The sequence below is a fragment of the Passer montanus genome, unplaced genomic scaffold, assembly GCF_014805655.1.
Source record: "Passer montanus isolate IOZ18808 unplaced genomic scaffold, ASM1480565v1 scaffold145, whole genome shotgun sequence".
In the NCBI taxonomy this organism is placed as follows: domain Eukaryota; kingdom Metazoa; phylum Chordata; class Aves; order Passeriformes; family Passeridae; genus Passer; species Passer montanus.
Genome location: NW_024361496.1, coordinates 832,229 through 850,367, shown reverse-complemented (window position 1 = coordinate 850,367; position 18,139 = coordinate 832,229). Strand labels below are relative to the sequence as shown.

At 65.4% G+C, this 18,139-nt stretch overlaps 2 protein-coding genes across 10 annotated transcripts in view; both read right to left on the bottom strand.

The window, feature by feature from the left end:
• Positions 1-1,861: 1,861 nt before the first annotated feature.
• ITGA2B (integrin subunit alpha 2b) lies at positions 1,862-10,793 on the bottom strand. 3 transcript variants are annotated; one of them, XM_039700845.1, is made up of 31 exons: positions 10,573-10,793; positions 10,369-10,499; positions 10,195-10,292; positions 9,949-10,114; positions 9,830-9,879; positions 9,422-9,467; positions 9,160-9,285; positions 9,029-9,076; positions 8,758-8,801; positions 8,600-8,659; positions 8,422-8,474; positions 8,081-8,289; positions 7,790-7,972; positions 7,657-7,702; positions 7,476-7,580; positions 7,313-7,368; positions 7,063-7,214; positions 6,721-6,834; positions 5,963-6,033; positions 5,742-5,889; positions 5,208-5,300; positions 5,045-5,124; positions 4,843-4,923; positions 4,672-4,774; positions 4,429-4,581; positions 4,229-4,348; positions 3,895-4,008; positions 3,464-3,571; positions 3,268-3,390; positions 2,871-2,936; positions 1,862-2,834 (listed from the first exon to the last, which is right to left on the bottom strand). In XM_039700845.1, the coding sequence occupies exons 1-31, from the start codon at positions 10,716-10,718 to the stop codon at positions 2,811-2,813; spliced, it is 3,117 nt and encodes a 1,038-aa protein (XP_039556779.1). In that variant the 5' UTR covers positions 10,719-10,793; the 3' UTR covers positions 1,862-2,810. The 3 variants fall into 3 exon arrangements, with proteins under 3 accessions (XP_039556779.1, XP_039556780.1, XP_039556778.1); XM_039700846.1 differs by having other exon boundaries at positions 1,862-2,852; positions 2,889-2,936; XM_039700844.1 differs by having other exon boundaries at positions 1,865-2,936.
• A 1,356-nt stretch (positions 10,794-12,149) lies between these two features.
• Positions 12,150-18,139, bottom strand: part of GPATCH8 (G-patch domain containing 8) — a 56,052-nt gene continuing 50,062 nt past the window's right edge. For all 7 annotated transcript variants that reach the window (XM_039700888.1, XM_039700891.1, XM_039700890.1 and 4 more), the window contains one exon: positions 12,150-18,062. In XM_039700888.1, the coding sequence (XP_039556822.1) occupies positions 14,240-18,062 (3,823 nt within the window). In that variant the 3' untranslated portion in view covers positions 12,150-14,239. The remainder of the gene's footprint in view (positions 18,063-18,139) is intronic.

Sequence of the window (18,139 nt, the reverse complement as noted above, 5' to 3'; positions counted from 1 at the left end):
AACACACCCTGCCAGGTCGTGGCCACCATCCCAGGGGGCTCACCGCCACCATCCCAGGGGTGTCATGGTCATCATCACAGCCACCATCCTGCACCCAGCAGGTGGTGGGACCCATCCCAGTGCCCACCATGCCCAGCAGGTCACAGGCACCACCCTGGCAGGTCACAGGTGCTCCCCAGTAGGCAGCAGGCACCGTCCCGAGGGGGTGTGAGCATCACTGCTGTGCCCACCCTGTGCCCCCCTGAGGGGGCTCGTGGCCCCAGGGTGCCGTGCCCACCCGGCTGGGTGCACCCAGTCACGTCACTCTCAACCCCCCCACCAAAGGCCACCCCCAGGTAGGTGCCTGTCACTCCTGTCCCAAGGTCAGGGGGTCTCGAACCCAGCAGGCCCCACAGCAGCAGGGGGAGGGATCCCCCCGGCAAGTCCCTGCTGCAGGGCCCGGCTCGAGGGAGGGGGGACCCTAAACCCCCGAGTGCCCCCGGCCCCCCCGAGCCAGCGCCATCCTGCGCATGATCCGCAGCCCTTGGCAGCGGTCCCGGCTCCGGCGCCGTCACCCAGGCAACGACCTCCTTCATCCCGCGCCCCGGGGCTGCCGCCGGGCCCCCCGCAGCCCCGGCCCCCCGGAACCCCCCACCCCACCGGGCACCCCCCCCGACCCGGCCCGGCCAGATGCGGCCCAGATGTGGCAACGGGCGAGGGGGGGATTCGCGCAGCTGCTCCAGCGATGCACGGGGGGGAGGGGGCGGGTTCAGGAATGGAGGGGCTGGGGGTGTCCCCCCGCATGGCGGGGACAGCCGGCACCCGCGGGCAGGAATGTCCCCGCGGCCTCCCGCAGCTGCCGGGGGACAGCTGGCATCAACGGCCACGCCGGTGTCCGCCGAGGAGGGGGCCATGGTGCCACCCCCAGCGCGGGGACACAGGCACAGGCACGGCCCCGTCCCCGCTCTCTGTCCCCCCGCCACCACCAAAGGGTCCCCAGAGGGTGCTGCGGCCACCCTAGGCTCGCTGGCCCCTCGCTGGCTCCCCAGTGCCACCCAGTCTGACCCCAGTGTCCCGAGAGCAGGGCGGGGGTGCAGGCCCCGGGGTGGCAGTGAGGAGCCCTGCCACGTCTGTCACCCCGCGGGGACAGGGATGGGCAGGGGTGACGCCAGCGGGGAGCTGAGCCAGCACAGACAGGACGGGTCGGGGGTGGGGTCACTGACCCCAAGCCCCCCTGTCACCCCGGGCACGCCTCACCCTGGCATAGGGGCTCTGCCAGGAGGGTTTGGGGTGCGGGAGGGGTCACAGGGAACCGCAGGGACCCCAAGGCCCGCCCTGTCTGCCGGATGCACCCCCCACCATCCTGCCCCGGCTGCTGCTCAGGACCCCCTGCCCACCCACCATCATGCACCCCCTGCCCTGGGACCTCCACCCACCATCAGCCACCCTCAAGCTCTGCTCAGGACCCCCGTCCACCCTCCTGCACCCCTAAGCTCTGTCCACGATCCCCACCCAACTTCCTTCACCCCTGGTTTGTGATGCCCACCCACCATCGGGACCCCCCCGCCACCCTGTACCGCAAGGTCTGGCACCATCCCCACCCTCTGATCCCCCAAGCTCTGTCCGTGACCCCCACCCAACCAGCTGCACCCCCTGGCACTGCCCAGGCCCCCCACCCTTCACCCTCTTCCCGCCGGTGGCCAGAACCGCCCGGGGAGAGGGAGACAGACGGACAGACGGACAGACGGGGGTGCGGCCGGACAGACACAGCCGGGGGTGGACGGCGGATGGACAAGGGGGATGGGCAAGGATGGGGGTGTCGGAGGCGGGGGGCCGGGAGCGTCCGCCCGCCCGCCGCGGGGACCGGGCTCCACCTGCCGGAGCCGCCGGGCACGGCCGCCCAGTGCCCACCCCCGGAGCGGCACCGCCCCGGCACCAGGACCACCCCCGGCACCGCCCCGAGACCCCCAGACCAGCCCCTGGCACCGCCCCAGGCCGCCGGCACCGCCCCTGCGGCGCCCCGAGAGCCGGGACCCCTCCCGGACTCGGTACCGTCACCGGCATCCCGGGACTGACCCTGGTGTCGGCAGCGGCATCTCAGGACCCACCCCCGACATCGGCACCGACCCCCGGACCCGCCTCTGACACTGCTCGAGCCCCGGCACTAAGCCCGGTACCGATCCCGACCCGCTGTACCCATCCCCGGCACGGCCCCGAGACCAGGACCGGGACTCGGCACTGCAGGACTCTCTCCGGTACTGGCACCCGCCGCACTGCACTGCCCGGTACCGCACAGGCCTCCCGGGACCCATTCCCGGCTCCTCTCCGAGCCCCGGTACGGGGACATGGTACCGGCACCGTCATCCCGGGACTGGCCCTGTACCGGACCAGCGTCCCAGGACCACTCACGGTACCTCCTTGAGCCTCAGCCCGGTACCGCAGCGGCGTGTCGGGACTGGCCCTTGGCACGGCCCCGGTCCCCCGCTCCCACCCTGGGACTGGCCCGGTACCGTGACCCTCCCGCGGTACCAGCACCGGCCCCGGTCCGGATCCCCAGCAGTGCAGCAGCCCCCGGGACTGACCCCGGCACCCGCCACCCCTCTGCTCTCCGGGGGCACCCACAACGACACGCGGGGGTCCCCAAAAGCCTCCCTGAGCCCTGGCAGACCCCCGGTGCAGCTCCGGGGGGGCACAACCACAGCCCCGTGGGCAGCACCCGAGGGCAGGGCAGGGATGGGATTTATTGTCGGGGGGAGCAGAGCGGGGCTGGGGTCCCGCGGGCACGCGGGGGCTGGGGAAGGCTGGGTGGGGGGTGGCACAGGGGGACCCCGCTAATCCTGGGCCTGGCCCGGCTCCTGAGCACTGCCCGGCTCCTGGGCACTGCCCGGCTCCGGGGCACTGCCCGGCTCCTGCGCGTCCCCCTCGGCAGGCGGCCGCGTCCTCTTGAAGAAACCCATCTGGAAGGGGACACAGTGACAGTCGGGCCCTGGGGGACCCCGCGGCACCAGCCCCAGGGATCCCACAGGATCAGCCCCCCGGAGATCCCTGTGGCATCATCGCGGGGACCCCACGGCATTGGTCCTGAGGGACACCCTGCCTCTGGGGGACCCCCACAGTGTCACCCGCCTGGGACCGCACGGTGTCACCCGTGCTGCTGTCCCCGTCCTGTCCCACAGCCCCCACCCCCAGCACTGCGTCCCACGTTTCATGGTCCCTCTGGTGCCAGTGAGGCCCCACCACCACGGTGGATGTCACCAGTGTCCCCAGTGTACCCCTGCGCCCACTCACCTTCCACATGAGGAGGATGAGGAGGGTGAGGAGCAGGAGCCCGGCCAGGACCCCCAGCACCACCCACCACACGGGCACAGCGCCCTCGCCCCCAGGGCTGGCTCGCACCACGAAGGTTTCAGTCTGCAGAGGGACAGGTGGGTGACAGCGCTGCCACCACGGCCTGTCCCCGTGTCCCCACAGGCAGCAGCCCTACCTCAGCCTTGCCGGCAGGCAGGACGCGGGGCTGGACGCGGTAGGGCATGGCCGAGGTGTTGAACCACGCTTGTGACTGGATGCGGAACTGCGTCAGGAGGTGCTCCCGCTAGGGACAGAGCGGGGACACGCCGGGGACACATGGGGACACATGGGAACCTGGCATCAGGGGTGCTGGCAGCTGACAGGGCACCCATGACCCCACACATGGTGTCCCCAGGGTGCTCTCTGGGGACCGCCGTGCAGGAGGGGGCATTGCAGGGATGCCCTGAGGGCACAATGCCACCCCGTCGGCAGCTGACAGGGCACCCATGACCCCACACATGGTGTCCCAGGGTGCTCTCTGGGGACCGCCGTGTGAGGGGACATTGCAGGGACGCCCTGAGGGCACAATGCCACCCCGTGCCCTCTGTCCCCAGGAGGGGACAGTACCTGCTGCAGGGTGTCCATCCAGAGCAGGGCGTGCACGCTGACCAGTGCCCGCTGGTCCTTGCCCAGGCTGGGCACGTGGCACGTGATGTCCACGCAGGTGGCATTGTCACAGTCCTGAGGGCGGTGTCCAACACAGTGGGTGTTGGGGGGCCCCCACCCCAGGGGACACTCCCAGCCCTGTGCCCACCATGGCGTGCATGTCCCCAGGGCCACCCAAGGGGTGCAGCCCCAGCCCTGCCTCCAGCACAGCCGGCATGTCCCCAGGGCCACCCAAGGGACGCAGTCCCAGCCCTGCCTCCAGCACAGCCGGCAGGTCCCCAGGGTCACCGCTCACCACACGGACGAGGTCCCCCAGCCCCTCGTTCCCCGCTCCCGGGGGCGGCTCCGCCTCCCGGCGCTCCCGCTGGTGGGTGCCGTTCCCGGGCGCTGCGGCCGTCGGAGCGGAGATCTCCAGCTGGAAGGGGACACGGAGGTGACACCCACCTCCCTGACATGTCCCAGGGCCGCCGGCGGGCGCGGTCCCGCAGCCCCTACCTGGGCGGGGTTGAGGGCGGGGTGCTGGGAGCAGTTCATGCCCCCCTCGGTGCCCAGCTCCAGCAGGTAGAGCAGGACGTGGTCGCCCAGCAGATGGGGGACGGCGAGGCTCAGGGTGACCCCGCTGACGGTGCCCGGACCTTTGTTGTGGAGCTGCGGGAGGACGTTGGGTGATGCCCAGCACAGGAGATGACGCCGGGGAGGGGACAGAGGGGACATCCCCCGAAGAGCCGCGGGCATCACCTCATAGACGTGCTCCACCCTGACGCCGTGGTCCTCGAGCCGCCGGCTGCCCTCCACCCTGTGCCAGCTCGTGGGCAGCACCATGGTGGCAGGCAGGGAGTTGCTGGTGGGAGAGGGGGGTCAGCGTCCCCCTTCGTCCCCCCGTTATCCCCAGGCCCCCCGGACCCTCACCCTCGCAGCCCCATCTCTGCCTCCACCTCCACGGGCACTGTCACCGTCACCGACGCGTGGCTGGGGCTGGGGCTGTTCTTGCTGTGGGGACACAGCGGGGTGACAGATGCACACTGAGTTTGGGGACATGCTGAGGACACCGAGTCCGAGGTGCCGGAGTCCCAGCAGTGGGTGGGGGACAGGGAGGACAGCAGGGTGTCACCTCCGCAGCTGGAGGTGGAAGGTGATGGCATCGCCCATGTCCTCCAGCCCGGACACGCTCAGCTCCATGTCCACGGTGATCTGGGGACAGCAGAGGAGAGGGGCACGTGGGTGACCAGCCCCAGTGGGTGACAGGCACAGTAGGGACCCCCCTGTCCCCTTACCCGGGCTCCTGCTTTCATGGGATTGCCCAACTCGCAGAGCACCACGTGGGTCCCATTCTCCTTCTTGGGGTTGCAGCTCAGCTTCTTCTGCCCCTGCAGGGTGGGGACATGGGGTGGGGACACGTCATGGACCAGGAACCAGCCACACCGGGGACCTACATGAGCTGAGGGCAGGGCTTGAGCCCCACACCCCGGACACCCCTGAACACCCATCACCAGTGGGGATCCTGTGGCGAGTGACAGCCACCAAGGGCAGGACAGGAACCCCCAGCCCAGGATCCCAGGGCACCGACCCCCACCAGGTGGCCCCGTGGACAATGAGGGACACAGTGTGAGCCCCCTGATCTGGGTCACCCCCTGACACCCACCCCCACTGGGCACCCCCATGAAGGTGACAGCCACCAAGGTCACGGTGAGTCCCCCACCCTGGGCATCTCCCAGCACCCATCCCCGCTGGGCACCCCAAAGAGGCAGGTGATGGCCAGCAAGGGCAGGACGTCACCCCCCGCCCCTGTCACCGCCAGTGCCACGCACCGGGATGGTGCTGCGGGCAGCCTGGTAGTGCGTGCCCGGGGGCAGCTGCACCCTCAGCTCGGCCTCGAAGGCGCCCTCGCCCGCGTTGGTGGCGTTGGCACGCAGGGACAGCACGGCCTCCGCGCCGATCAGCAGGCGCTGGCTGGGGCTGGGGACACGGGGACATCGCGGGTCAGCACCTCGTGGGGACACCGGGCACCCCTCAGCCCCCCGGGGCTCACGTGTCAGCAGCCAGGCGCAGGTCGGGCACGCAGAGGTTGTCATCGCCACAGTCCTCCAGGACGAGGTGCGTCTGGCAGGGGACACGGAGGGGACAGGGAGGGGACAGGGGGACCCCCCCATCCAGGGGGAGTCACTGGGGACAGCAGCGGGCACGGGGGGACATCCCGGGGAGGGACTGGGCTGGTGGAGGGGCCAGAGGGGACATCCCAGAGGGGAGATCTGGGACATTCCATGGAGGGACCGGGGATGGAGGGGAGGGAGGTGACATCTCCGAGAGGGAAGAATGGGGACAGCAGAGGGGACATACCCTGAGACACACCAAGGAGGGAGCAGGGACAGCAGGGGACATCCTGGGGAGGGACTGGAGATGGCAGAGGGAACAGAGGGGACATCTTGGGGCTGGGAATGGGGACAGTGCTGGGTACAGAGGGGACATTCAGGGCAGAGACCGGGGACTGCAGGGTGAGCACAGAGGGCAGAACAGGACGGGCATGCCAGGGAGTGGCGGGGGCAGTGTGGGGGCACATTGCAGAGGGAACAAGGGACAGTGGGGGGGCATGAGCCACATCCCAGTGGAAACTGGGGAGAGTGGGAGGGACACAGGGGCAACGTCCCAGGGGGTGTTGGGGACACTGGCACAAGCTGGGGACCCCAAGCTGAGCTCACCCAGGCTGGGGGTACCCACATGTGCCGTGGTGGGGATGAGACCACCCCGTGTCACCACGGTGGCATCCCCCCACAGCCATGTCCCCCCTACCTGTGCCTGCACCAGGGTGTCCCCGTAGAGCACCAACCCCGGGGCCTCTCTGGGCAGCGTCAGGGCCACGCTCAGGGCCACCGGGCTCAGCTTGTCCTTGAACTCGGCCTCGTCCTGGGGACACCCAAGGCACAGCACTCTGGAGGGCATCCCGTGCCCACCCCACAGCCCCCAGCCATCATTGTCCCCACCCCTGTTTGCCACCCTCCTGGGACAGGGAGGCACTGTTATCCCCAATCCCTGTCCCCAACCCTGTCCCCATCCTGGCTGGAGATGCCACATCCCCCTTCCCGTCCCCTCCAGGGATTGTCGCCCTCTGCCGCGCTGTTCCTGTGCCCGTACCCGCAGGTAGGCGGTGAGGTTGCTGCACACAGGGGCTGTCCCCGGTGCCACCAGCAGCTCCCCCTGCCAGGACGATTGGTGTCCCTGCAGCAGCAGGACCCTCCGCGACGGCCGGGGCTTCAGCCGGTCCAGCTGCAGCTCAGCCTCCAGCTCTGGTGGGGAACGGGAGGGTGGCACTGGTGACACCCGCGGTGGCACCCCAGCGGTGTCCCTGTGCCAGCGGTGCCCCCCGGGTCACACTGGCACTCACGGATGCTCCGAGGGATGTGCTGGCCCGTCACGCTGACACAAAACACCACGTGGAAGCTGCGGGGGACACCACCAACAGCTGCTCAGAGACCTGTCCTGAGCCCACGGCGGTGTCCCCATGGCAGTGTCCCCATGGCAGTGTCCCCACGGCAGTGTCCCCTCACCAGCTGACACGGACGCTGGAGTCGGGCAGGACACAGTCCAGGATCTCAGGGTTCAGCCCGTCGGGGACACTCAGCTGGGTCCGGGCCACCACCACGGGCAGTCCCCTGGGGCACGGGGACATTGCTGAGGCGCCAGGGGACCAAGAGGGAGCCCCGGGCCACCGCAGGGACGGGCACTCACTGGTACACGGCCACCTTGGCCGCCCCGTAAGCCCCCACGAGCAGATCTGCAGGGACAGGCAGAGGGTCGGTGCCGGGGCGGTGGCACCGGGCTGGCAGGGCGGTGGCAGGGCGGTGTCGTGCCAGGGCTGTACCCGCGTAGCCGTTGCCGTCCAGGTCGGCGGCACCACGCAGGGCGAAGCCGAAGGCGGCGGGGCCGGGGAAGGGGCTGTCGAGGCGCTGGGTGGGCACCGGCGCCAGCCCCTCGCTCTGCCCGCGGAAGATGAAGACCTGCCCGCTGCCACTGTCACCGCCCTGCGGGGCGCCCACGGCCACGTCTGGGGACAGAAGGGACGTGAGCGCCCACCCGCGCTCTCCTGCCTCAGTTTCCCCAAGGCGCGGCACCGGGGTGGCACATCCCCCTCCCCGCCCCGCCGCGCTGGTACCGCCGAAGCCGTCCTTGTCCAGGTCCCCGAGGCTGGCGATGGCGGCGGCGAAGCGGCCGTAGGGGTGGGTGCCCGTCAGGGTCTGGGGGGGCCCGGCCAGGGGCTGCTGCCCCCGCCCCAGGTAGAGGTAGAGGCGCCCCAGCTCGCTGCGCTGCCCGTCGGAGCGCCGGGCCATGTACAGGGGCGCACCCACCAGCAGGTCATCCCGCCTGTGCCCGGCGCGGGGTCGGGGTCAGGCACGCAGCTTTGGGGGCTGGGGGCACCCAGCGGTGTGCCAGGCACGGGGCAGCACCCCTGGGTGCCCCTTGGAGGAAGGGGGGGACGACTGTCCCGGCTCTCACCCGTCCCCATCGACATCGGCCACTGCCACCGTGTGCCCGAAGTACGAAGCCACCTGGAAAGGGTGAGGGTGGCACCGGGGGTGCCAGGGACACAGTGGGCGGGGGGCTGGGGTGCTGTGGGAGAGGGGCAGGAGTGCTGTGAGCACCGGGGGTGCTGGGTGTCACAGGGCAGGGGTACCTGCTCGCTGGCGATGCCCCGCAGCCGGCGCAGGGTGTCCCCCGCAGTGAAGATCTCCACCTGCCCAGGGCAGTGTCAGACGCCAGGCCCAGCCCGCGGTGACACACGGTGGTGTCCCCTGGGCCAGGCAGCGGCACCGGGCACCTCGCAGCACTCACCTCACCCCTCGTGTTGCTCTTGTTGGGGACCCCCACCACGTACTCTGTGAGGGATGAGAGCCCTGAGCGCCCCACTGGGACATTGAGGGGGGCACGGGGATACCCCGCACTGGGGTGGGCACACGGACACCCCTGGTGCGACATGAGAGCACAGAGATGGACGGGACCCCTGTCCTGGCACAGCCTGTCCTGCCCCCTCGGGAAGGGACCAAGGTCACCCCGGGGTGCCCCAAGCCCATCAACCCCCGTTCCCTGCACCCCTCAGCCCTACCTTTGGTTTTGGGGTTGCCATCAAACTCGCCCACGGCCACCGAGTATCCTGCAGGGAGAGGGGCATTGGTGACCCCGGGGTATCCCCGCAGGAGCTGGCAGTGGGGCAGGGTGCCCGTGCCCACAGCTCACCCCGGTACCCATCCTCGTCATCCCCAGACAGCGGCTCCGTGGGGCGCCCGGGGCTCCCCAGCCACAGCAGGGACGTGCCGAGGAAGCGCCTGAGGATCTTGTCCAGCTCCACCGAGTACACGAGCCCTGGGGCACACCGCAGCGGGGAGCACCAGCACGGACGGGGCACCCGCTGCCACACGCCCTAGGCTGCCAGCGCCACTGCGGGTGGCACTTACGGGGCACCGCAGCCGGGGCGGCAGCGCCGGCAGGAAGGACTCACCTGTGAAGTAGTACCCGCCGGGGGCACCCAGTACCAGCGTCCCATCCTGCGAGAGGAGCTGGCTCAGCACCACCCCGGGGCACCCCGGCATCCCCCCAAAGCATCCTCACCCAAGTATCCCCACCCCAGTATTTCCCATCCTGGCACATTCCAGCCCAGCATCTCCCATCCCGGCACTCCCACCTCAGCGTCCCCCCCGCTCCTAGGACCTCTCCTCCCGGAATTCCCACTGCAGCATCCCCCACCTCAGCATCCCGACCCCAACATCCCCCGCCGTGACACCCAGGTACCATCCTGACCACACCCTCTGCACCTCTATCAGCCCCCCCTGGGCATCCCGGGGGGCACCCCGCCGGCGCCGCCCCCCGATGCCCCCAAAGTGCCCGAGCCCCTCAAGTCCCCTCTCACCGGGGTGACAGCGGCGCTGAAGCCGATCTCGCAGTAGCGCTTGTCGTGCACTGGGGGAACAGGGCAGGGTCAGACGGAGCGGGGCTGGAGCCCCCCGCCCCCGCCCCCGGTCCCCTCACCGTAGTTGGTCTGGCGGTAGGTGCTGGCCATGGTCTGGTCGCGGCAGGGCGAGTACCACACCGCGCCGCGCTGCCCCGGGCTCCGCAGCCAGCAGGTGCCCGTCGGGGTGCGGAACGCCTCGTGCTGCCCCTCCAGAGCGTTCCAGTGCTGCAGCGGGGCACAGACCTGGGCACGGCCATGGGACACGCTGGGTGCCCACCCCGCCAACACCCGAGGCTGCCCACACCCCCTCCGCATGCACCCACCACCAGTTTGCCGTCCCAGCTGGTGACGGACGCTCCCAGCCACTGGTGCGACTTGTAGGTGTGGAACTCCAAGGTGCCCTGGCTCTCGCTCTCGTCCCCTGGGGGAGCGGGACAGGGGGATGTGCGGAGCTGGCACCCCCCGCGCCCGCTCCCCGCCCCACGGCGCCCACGCACCCGCAGTGTCGATGGGCAGGGGGTGGCAGGGGGTCTTGCCGGGGGGCCAGGAGCAGAGGAAGACGGCGCCGGGCTGAGCCACGCCGGGCTGGGAGGTGTTGGCACGGGGGGCCCCCACCGCCACGCTGGGCCTGGGGGCAGAGCGGGTGTCAGGGTCGGCGGGCGTGTGCCGTGCCCGACCCCGACCCCCCGGTGCCTCCCTACCTTCCCTCGCTCATGTGGAAATCCAGGGCGAAACCGAAATAGCTGCCGGGGGGTCCCTCGTAGATGGTGGGGGGCTCCTGGAGAAGCCCCAGCGTGGGGGGCAGGCGCAGCCCCCCGAGGAGCAGCAGCACCCGCAGCAGCCCCATCCTCACCCCAAAATGTGGCCACAGCCGCCGTCCCGGGGCGTCCCTGGCTTATCTCGGGGGACGCAGCTGGGGCCGGGCCCGGCAGGAATGGGGAACACAGGAAGGGCCCCCCCGGACTCATATCCGCTCCTGCACGGAGCCGGAGAGGTGCGGGGGAGACGGATGTGGCCGGAGCAGGCGGGGACAGGAGGTGGCAGTGCCACCGGGAGACACGGTGACAGGGTGGGGGACACGGCCACAGCAGCCTGAGCCCGCCGGGGCGCGCCCAGCCCGCCGCGGGGTGCCAGGCTCGGCGTGGCCATTTCGGGATGTGCATCTTGGGGTGGCTATTTCGGGGTGCAGGCAGGCCCTAGCAGCGGAAATGTGGCGAGGAGGGGAGGGCAGCAGGGCACAGGGCCCCTCCATCGCCCCCGATAACCCCTCCGCAGCCGGATGGAGCTGACAGCACCGAGCCCGCCCGCACTGGGCATCACCCTCCCAGTGTCACCTTCCCCAGGGCAGGGACACCCCAAACCCCTGCCAGGGCAGAGGCAGCAGCAGCGCTGGGCAGGGCAATGGCTCTGGCAAGGGACCGGGGGAGGCTGGGGCCAGCCCACGGCCAAGTGAACAAGGCTTGTCCTTGCCCCCGTGTTCCTGTCCCCGGGGGAGAGCCGGTGCCCGCAGCCAGGCCTGGGCCAGCCGGGGGCTCAGCCCTGCCCGGACAGCGGCGTAGCCCCTGAGCCCACCTGCAGAATGAATTTTAACTCTGTTAATTAAGGACAGTCAGACTGCCGCGGTCACCGGGGGCTCCTGGTGCCAGCCCCGGAGCGCCCCCCGGAGCAGCCCGTGTGGAAGGGGGCTGTCTCCGTCTCTGCAGCTGCAGGTGGGACGCAGGACAGGGAGCCGGGGGGGTTTGGGGAGCATAGGGGTCCCCGCAGAGCCAAAGGGCACCTTGGGCCCTGAGGGGGCACGCCGTCCCCGGAGCGGGGGCTGCTGCAGCCCTGCGGAGCAGCGGGAGCTGAAGAGAGCGGGATTTGCCCAAAGCCGTGCCAGAGCTCCGAGGGGCGGTTTAGCTTCAGCTGAGCCCGGAGCAGCTCCTGCCCAGGGACAGGAGGACACCGGACTCAGGGGCAGCTGCTCCTCCTCGGGAGGTCTCGTCCCCGGCTTGCCGCAGCATCTGAGCCCAGCTGGAGCCCACACCAGTCCCCGAGGGCAATTCTAATCCTTTCCTCTGTCCAATTACTTCATTTCCTGTTTCTTTCAGCACTGCGGCACCATCAGCCACCTCCTCCCAGGGCCACCGCCAGGGACGGGCAGGTGGCACCCCGGACCCCGAGCCTGCTGGCATGCAGGGGGTGGATTTTTTTTCCTTTAATCCAGCCAGGGCTTTGGTTAGGAAAAGAGGCTGGTGCTCTGCACAGCAGCTCCCCCACCACCACACAACATGACATCTCTTTTTCCACAAATCATTGGTTTATTAGAAAGGTTTTTTTCCCTCATTTTACAGCATATATATATATTTATATATATATCTTATGTGACAAAGTTAAATACAGTCTGTTTATGCTTGTTAAGTAATGACAGGTTAATTATTTTAGCGCTATCCTGAAGTCCAAAAACGACCCCTGCCCACAGCACGATGGGGCCAGGGCATGGATGGGCCCTATGAAGCTCAGCTCTGACAGTAACACTGAATTGTTCGGTATTTACAGGAAATTGAGTCCCTTTTTTGTGACTGCTGCCACTCTGACCTGCTCCAATTCCTCATTTACACGGTGAGGGAGCTCGGGGGGTTTTGATCCTTTGACTCTGCCTGGCCTCGTGCTGCACTCCAGGAGGGGACAGGGAAGAGGATGGGGAATGGGACTGGAAAGGGACGGGGATGTCACCACATCCCCACTCTGCTCTGAAATCCCTCCCTCCAGCGGTGGTGGCCCAAGGGCTGTGACACCTGCAGTGCCCTGTCCGTGGGGACAGCAGCAGTGGGGACATCCCCTGCACTGGGTGGGGAAGCTCCCACAGGCAGTATCACCTGAGCTGGGTGAAGCTGGGAAATCCCTTATGGATGAAGCTGGGGTAACCCTCTGTGTGGGCTGGGAACAGTCCCAAGGCTCCTCCTGCACCAGCAGGGTCTGCACATTACTGCTTCCAAAGGGAGAAAAAGGAAAGGAAAAAAAAGGGCTCCTATTCTCTGGGAGCACCCTGAATTCCTGCTGCTCCCCAGGCTGCTCCAGTGCCCATTCCTATGGCAGGGAGGAACGCAGAACCTGCCAGAGTCACTGCTACCCCCACACCCCTCACCTCGCCCAAATCTCACCTGTTGATTTTTTTTTTCTTCTGCAAAATTCTAAATGAGGATTTTTTTGTTTGTTTTTACATTTTATACTACATAAAAACTTCAAAAATACATGAGCTTGATAAAATATACATGCTTAGCTGTTCTGCATCTAGCTGAAACTATAAATTGAACCTTTACAAGTGTCTTGGGTCACCTACGGCAAACATATTTACACAGAAGCCACCAGAACAAGTACCACTAAGAACTGGCTGTAAAAAATATTATTGCGATATACTACAAATGTAACCTTTGATAGGAGCTACAAAAAGCAGCATCTTTGTTTACAGAGTTCAGTGCAATTCTTTACATTAAAAAAAAAATCCTATAAATTAATAAGGAAACCATCAGTGTTACAGAGGAAAGAACACGTTTTACATCCAGGCTGCGCTCCCCCGTCCTCTGTATTGCTTCAATTCCTAACAGGATTCTCCTTCTCTCTCCCATCCCAGTGCCTCTTTCCCAACCCCACAGAAGATGTATTTCAGAGTGATTTTTTTCCCCCTTTCAGGAGAAGAGTGGTCAAAGCCCAGACTGGAAGCCCAACCCCAGAACCCCTCTCCAGTCTGGGATATCCAGGCATGGTCCTGGCGCAGGAGAGCATGGATGCAGGATGGAGAAGGGAGCTCTGGGCACACCCACAGAGCTCCTCCTCCTCTTTACACTAAGATCTTACTTCCACCTTTGCTGCTCACAGCAAGACAAACCCACGTCTGCAGAGACAGGGGCCAAGGAACCTCCTGCAATGCCTGAAAGCTGAGGCCTCCAGACCCCCTGCAGCGGGCAGCTCCCGATGTTCCATGGCCAATTACAAGCCAGATTCAATCATGCTATTTAATTAGATGACCTCATTAAAAGGACTTTTAGAGATCCTATTAGTGTGTATGAAACCTCATTTATCATATACAAGGTGGCAGAAGGAAGATGACCAAGTGTAAGAATCCAGGGGGAAAAAAAGCCTTTCCAAGTGTCTCGCTGTTCTAAAGGTGAAATGGTTCTTCTGGAGCGGTGCTGCTGCGTGCACGGAGGAGTCGGAGCGAGACTTCCCTGGGACACAGCCAACTGCCCAGCCCTGGAGCCCCTGGCTTCTTTGGCTGCTCAAGAGTGAAAGGAAATGCTCAGGCCTCACCTGCCCGCTGGCTCGACTCCGGCCCCTGACCAAAACGCCGAATATTCTCCTTCCTCCGAGGTTCCTTCATTTTGTCCTTCATGTGCCGTGGCTGGGTGGATGCTGCAAGTCCTGTCCTGAGAAAATGGGGTGCAGCAGGGGGTGGAGGTGCAGGGCTGTGGCAGCAGCAGCAGCTGCTGGCCTCGGGGCCAGGAGGGTCGGGTAGAGAGCGTGAGGGACAGGGTGGAAGGTGAAGGGGCCGGGGTGGATGGCGGATGCCGGAATGATGTGGATGGGGTGGCTGGCCAGGAACGTGGCGGGGTGCCCCGGAATAATCGAGTGGGTCAGGTGGGACAAGGAAATGGGTGCCAGGTGTGGCTGGGGGATGTGGTGGACCTGAGCGAGGGGCTGCGGGTGCGGGTGGGGGTGGATGCCGATGGCGGCGGCGGCGGCAGCGGCGTGGTGCTGCAGGATGGCGTGCTGCACCGTCGTGATGGACGTGGCCGAGGCCGCCGCCGGCTGCTGGATGTGGATGGGCTGCAGCGCGGGCGCGGCCGGAGCCAGGGCGGCCGACGTGGGGAAGGCCTTCACTTGCTTGGCCAGCAGCTGCTGCTGGATGTGCTGCTGGGCCGCCTGCTGCAGCTTGCTGTACTTCTCCATCTCCTCGGGCGTGAAGGTGATGGGCTGGCTCTCCAGCGGGGCTAGAGAGGAATCTTCTCCCCCATCCCGATCTCCTTCCATGCTTGGCTCCCCGCTCTGAGGCACGTAGCCAGGAAAGTGCTCAACATCTGGAACTAAGGGCATCATACTGGTTTCCACTGGGACTGGCTGGTTGCCCCCGTCCATAGGCTCCAGCCCATCACCATCGCTTGGATCCGAGAGGAAGTTGTGCGGCATGACCAGATCTCCAGAGCCAAAGCACTCAGGAAGCGCCGGAGCGTCCAGGGGAAGGGACGGCATCTCCACAGAGGCTTCGTCACGTTTCTGCTCATCCAGAGGTTTGTCCTGAATTACCATCACCACATCTTCCAGGAGAGACTGGCCAGCCAGCTGACCCTCCTCCATGCCTTGGGAACCATCCTCAGCATCTGATAGCTCCTGCTCCTCACCCCTCTCCAAGCCAGACTCCTCATACCTTTTGGAGTTTGGTTTCCGAATGGTTGGCAACTTCCCTATTAAGGGCAGAACCGGTTTGTTGCCTAAGGAAGGAGGCAGTTTGGGACCAAAGTAGCCCTGGGGAGGATCTTTGAGCTTTATGCCCACTTTGTTTGCTCCTGACAGCATCTCGTCAGTGACACAGGGCTTCTTCTCAACCTTCCTGGACTGCACCTTTTCCAGGAGCAGCTTTGCAGTGACGGAGTTCCTCTCCTCAGGACTGCAGTCCCCTTCCGAGGCCCGCCCCATGCCAGAGCTGCTGCTGTTCTGGGACAGGGAGCTAGACCCTTTCAGATCCTCTCCCTTGCCATCCTCCTTCTTTGGCAGTGACCCTTCACCTCGGCCCGTCCGGAAGTAGTGAGGAGACTGGGAGCGATAGATCTTGGACCTAATGAAGTCCCTTCTGGCAGACCTTCGCTCCTCGGGGCTCTCGTGGCCCCGTGAGCCCTTCCGTGACAGGGACCTCTGCGAGTGGCTGCGGGTGCTGCGGCTGCGGTCCCGGCTGTAGCTGCGGCTGCGCTTCCAGCTGCGGCCTGTCACGCTGCGGCTCCTCCTCTTGCTGCGACTGCGGCTGCAGCTGCTGCTGCGGCTCCTGCCCCGGCTCCTCGATCTCGACCTGCCTCGAGGGTGGGTTCGGCTCCTGCTCCGACTCCTGGACCTGCTCCTGCTCGAGCTGTAGTCATCTTCTGATGAGGAGTATTTGCGCCGCTTGGAGCGGTGGTTTGAGCTGTTGTAGTCGGAGTCATCCTCCGAGTCCTGGGAGCGCTTGGAGTGGCAGCGGGAGCGGTCGCTGTAGTCGCTGTAGCTGTCGTCCGAGTAGCTGCGGTGGCGGCTGTAGCGGCTGTGCTCCGAGGACGCGTCCGAGCTGGTGGAGTAGGACCTGTGCGAGGAGTGCCTGCGGCCCGAGCGGGAGCGGCTGCGGGAGTGCTCGCTGCCCGAGTCGTAGTCATCGCTGTACTGCGACGGGGACTTCTGGTGGCAGTGCTTGCCAGGGGAGCCCTCGTCACTGTCATCATCGCCGCTGCTCTGCTGGCTCCGGCAGCCGCTCCGGGGCTGGGACAGAGCCGGGCAGCGCCTCCTCGCACCAGGCACCTGCTGCAGCTCAGCCTTGTGTCTTTTGCTGCCGTGCTCTTGGCAGGAGTTACCCCCGTCCTCTTTTTTACTGCTGCTTCCCTCCTCAGCAGACAGGGATTTCCTCTGGGACTCCTGGGAGCATCGCTTTTTCTTCTGGAAATGGCTGCAGTCTTCAGACAGTTCAGGTTTCAGCGCCCGGTCTGACTCTGTTGAAAGGGAGGATTTACCTTTTTTGTGCCTGTGCCTTTTCCGTTTCTTGGGTTTCTCTTCCCCCAGCTCAGCTTTCCGGGCCTTCTCCTCAGCTTCCTCCTTGTGTTTGCGTTTGTGTCTGCTGGACTTTTTGTGCTTCTTTTTCTTTTTGTGTTTATGGGACCTTCCAGATTTACTCTTACCCGTTATACTCTTACTGCTGTCCTCCCCTTCTCCCTTACAGATGCTTCCCAGACTGGACTCCTGCTTGCTCTGGGATTTGTTTTCCATTTTTTGAGCAGAACTGTTCTCTACACTTTCGGCCTCCTTGGCTTTGCTCACCTCACCAGGTTCTGTGTTCTGAGTGTTGTCTTTACAAAGCCCCCCTGGATCCTTGGATTTCTCTGCCCCCTTCCCTTTTGCATCCTTGTTACGGGAGAGCTTGAAGTCAAAGTACAGGGGGTTGCAGCTGTACGACACAGAGGGCTCAGCTTTGGTGAAGATGAGCAGCTCTGAAGGCCACTGCAGTGTCGTGCTCTCATCCTTACTCAGAACAGGGAAAAAAGGTCCCGTGGGGTGCTTTGGTCCCTCAGAGCCATCTCTGCAGCCCGAGGCAGGAGGAGGAGCTTCTTTAGCAGTGTCTGGCTCCGGGGGATTGCTCTCTGGAAGGTGCTTGCTCTCCTGTGTATTTTCGTTCTCTGGGATGTCTTTTCGTTCTGTTTTGCCCTGCTGAGCTGTAGTTTCAGTAGTACTCTGCTCTTTCTGCTGCCCCGTGCTCTCGGCAGCCTTTTCCGTGTGCTTGCTGGGTTTGGGTTTGGGGGAAGTCCCCTTTTTCAACTCGTGCGCGTTTTTTTTGTTCACATTTTCTGCTTCCGTTTGCTCAGTAGCCTTCATGAAAAGCAGGAATTGAAAGTTGGGCTTTACTTTACAGTGGGCTGGGGGGATGTAGTGGTAATATTCTGGCTCCACGGCCGTTGGTCCATCTTCTCGCCTCATCTTCTTCAGTTTGGATAAGGTGCTGGCCAGAGCCCCGCTGTCCTTGTCGTGCTGGTCATCGTCCTCCGCCTTGCCATCAGAATTATTGGTGCCTTCACCCTCCCCAGACTTCTGCAGGCTGCCAGCCTCCGAGGACCCCCTCTCATCACCTTTTGCCCCGTCTGCAGAATTGGACTCGTCCACGTGGTCCTTGAAAACAGAAGCGATGGTCTCCAGCTTCACTGGGGTCTTCTTGGCAAAGGAAAAGGACACGCCGATCTTCTGTAGAGGAGTTCCCAGAGAGCTCTTAATACCAAAGCTGATGGCCTGTGCCCCCTGTGATGTCTGGCCTGGCATCACAGTGCCTTGGCCAGTGTTCAGGAAGCCTCTGTCCGTGGTCATCTCTGTGGCCTGGCCCGAGCTCGTCTGGACGAAGGAGCCGCTGTTGGCTGCGGAATCATCATCGTCTCCACCTTCCTCGTCCACAGCCACTGTGGTGGTCCTGAACATGGGCCCACTTCCAGGAGCACTGAACAGGGGAGAGAGAAAACACAGCTTACTGGTGTCCCTGTCCCTCTGCAGGAGGATCCATCTCTCAGTGGAGAC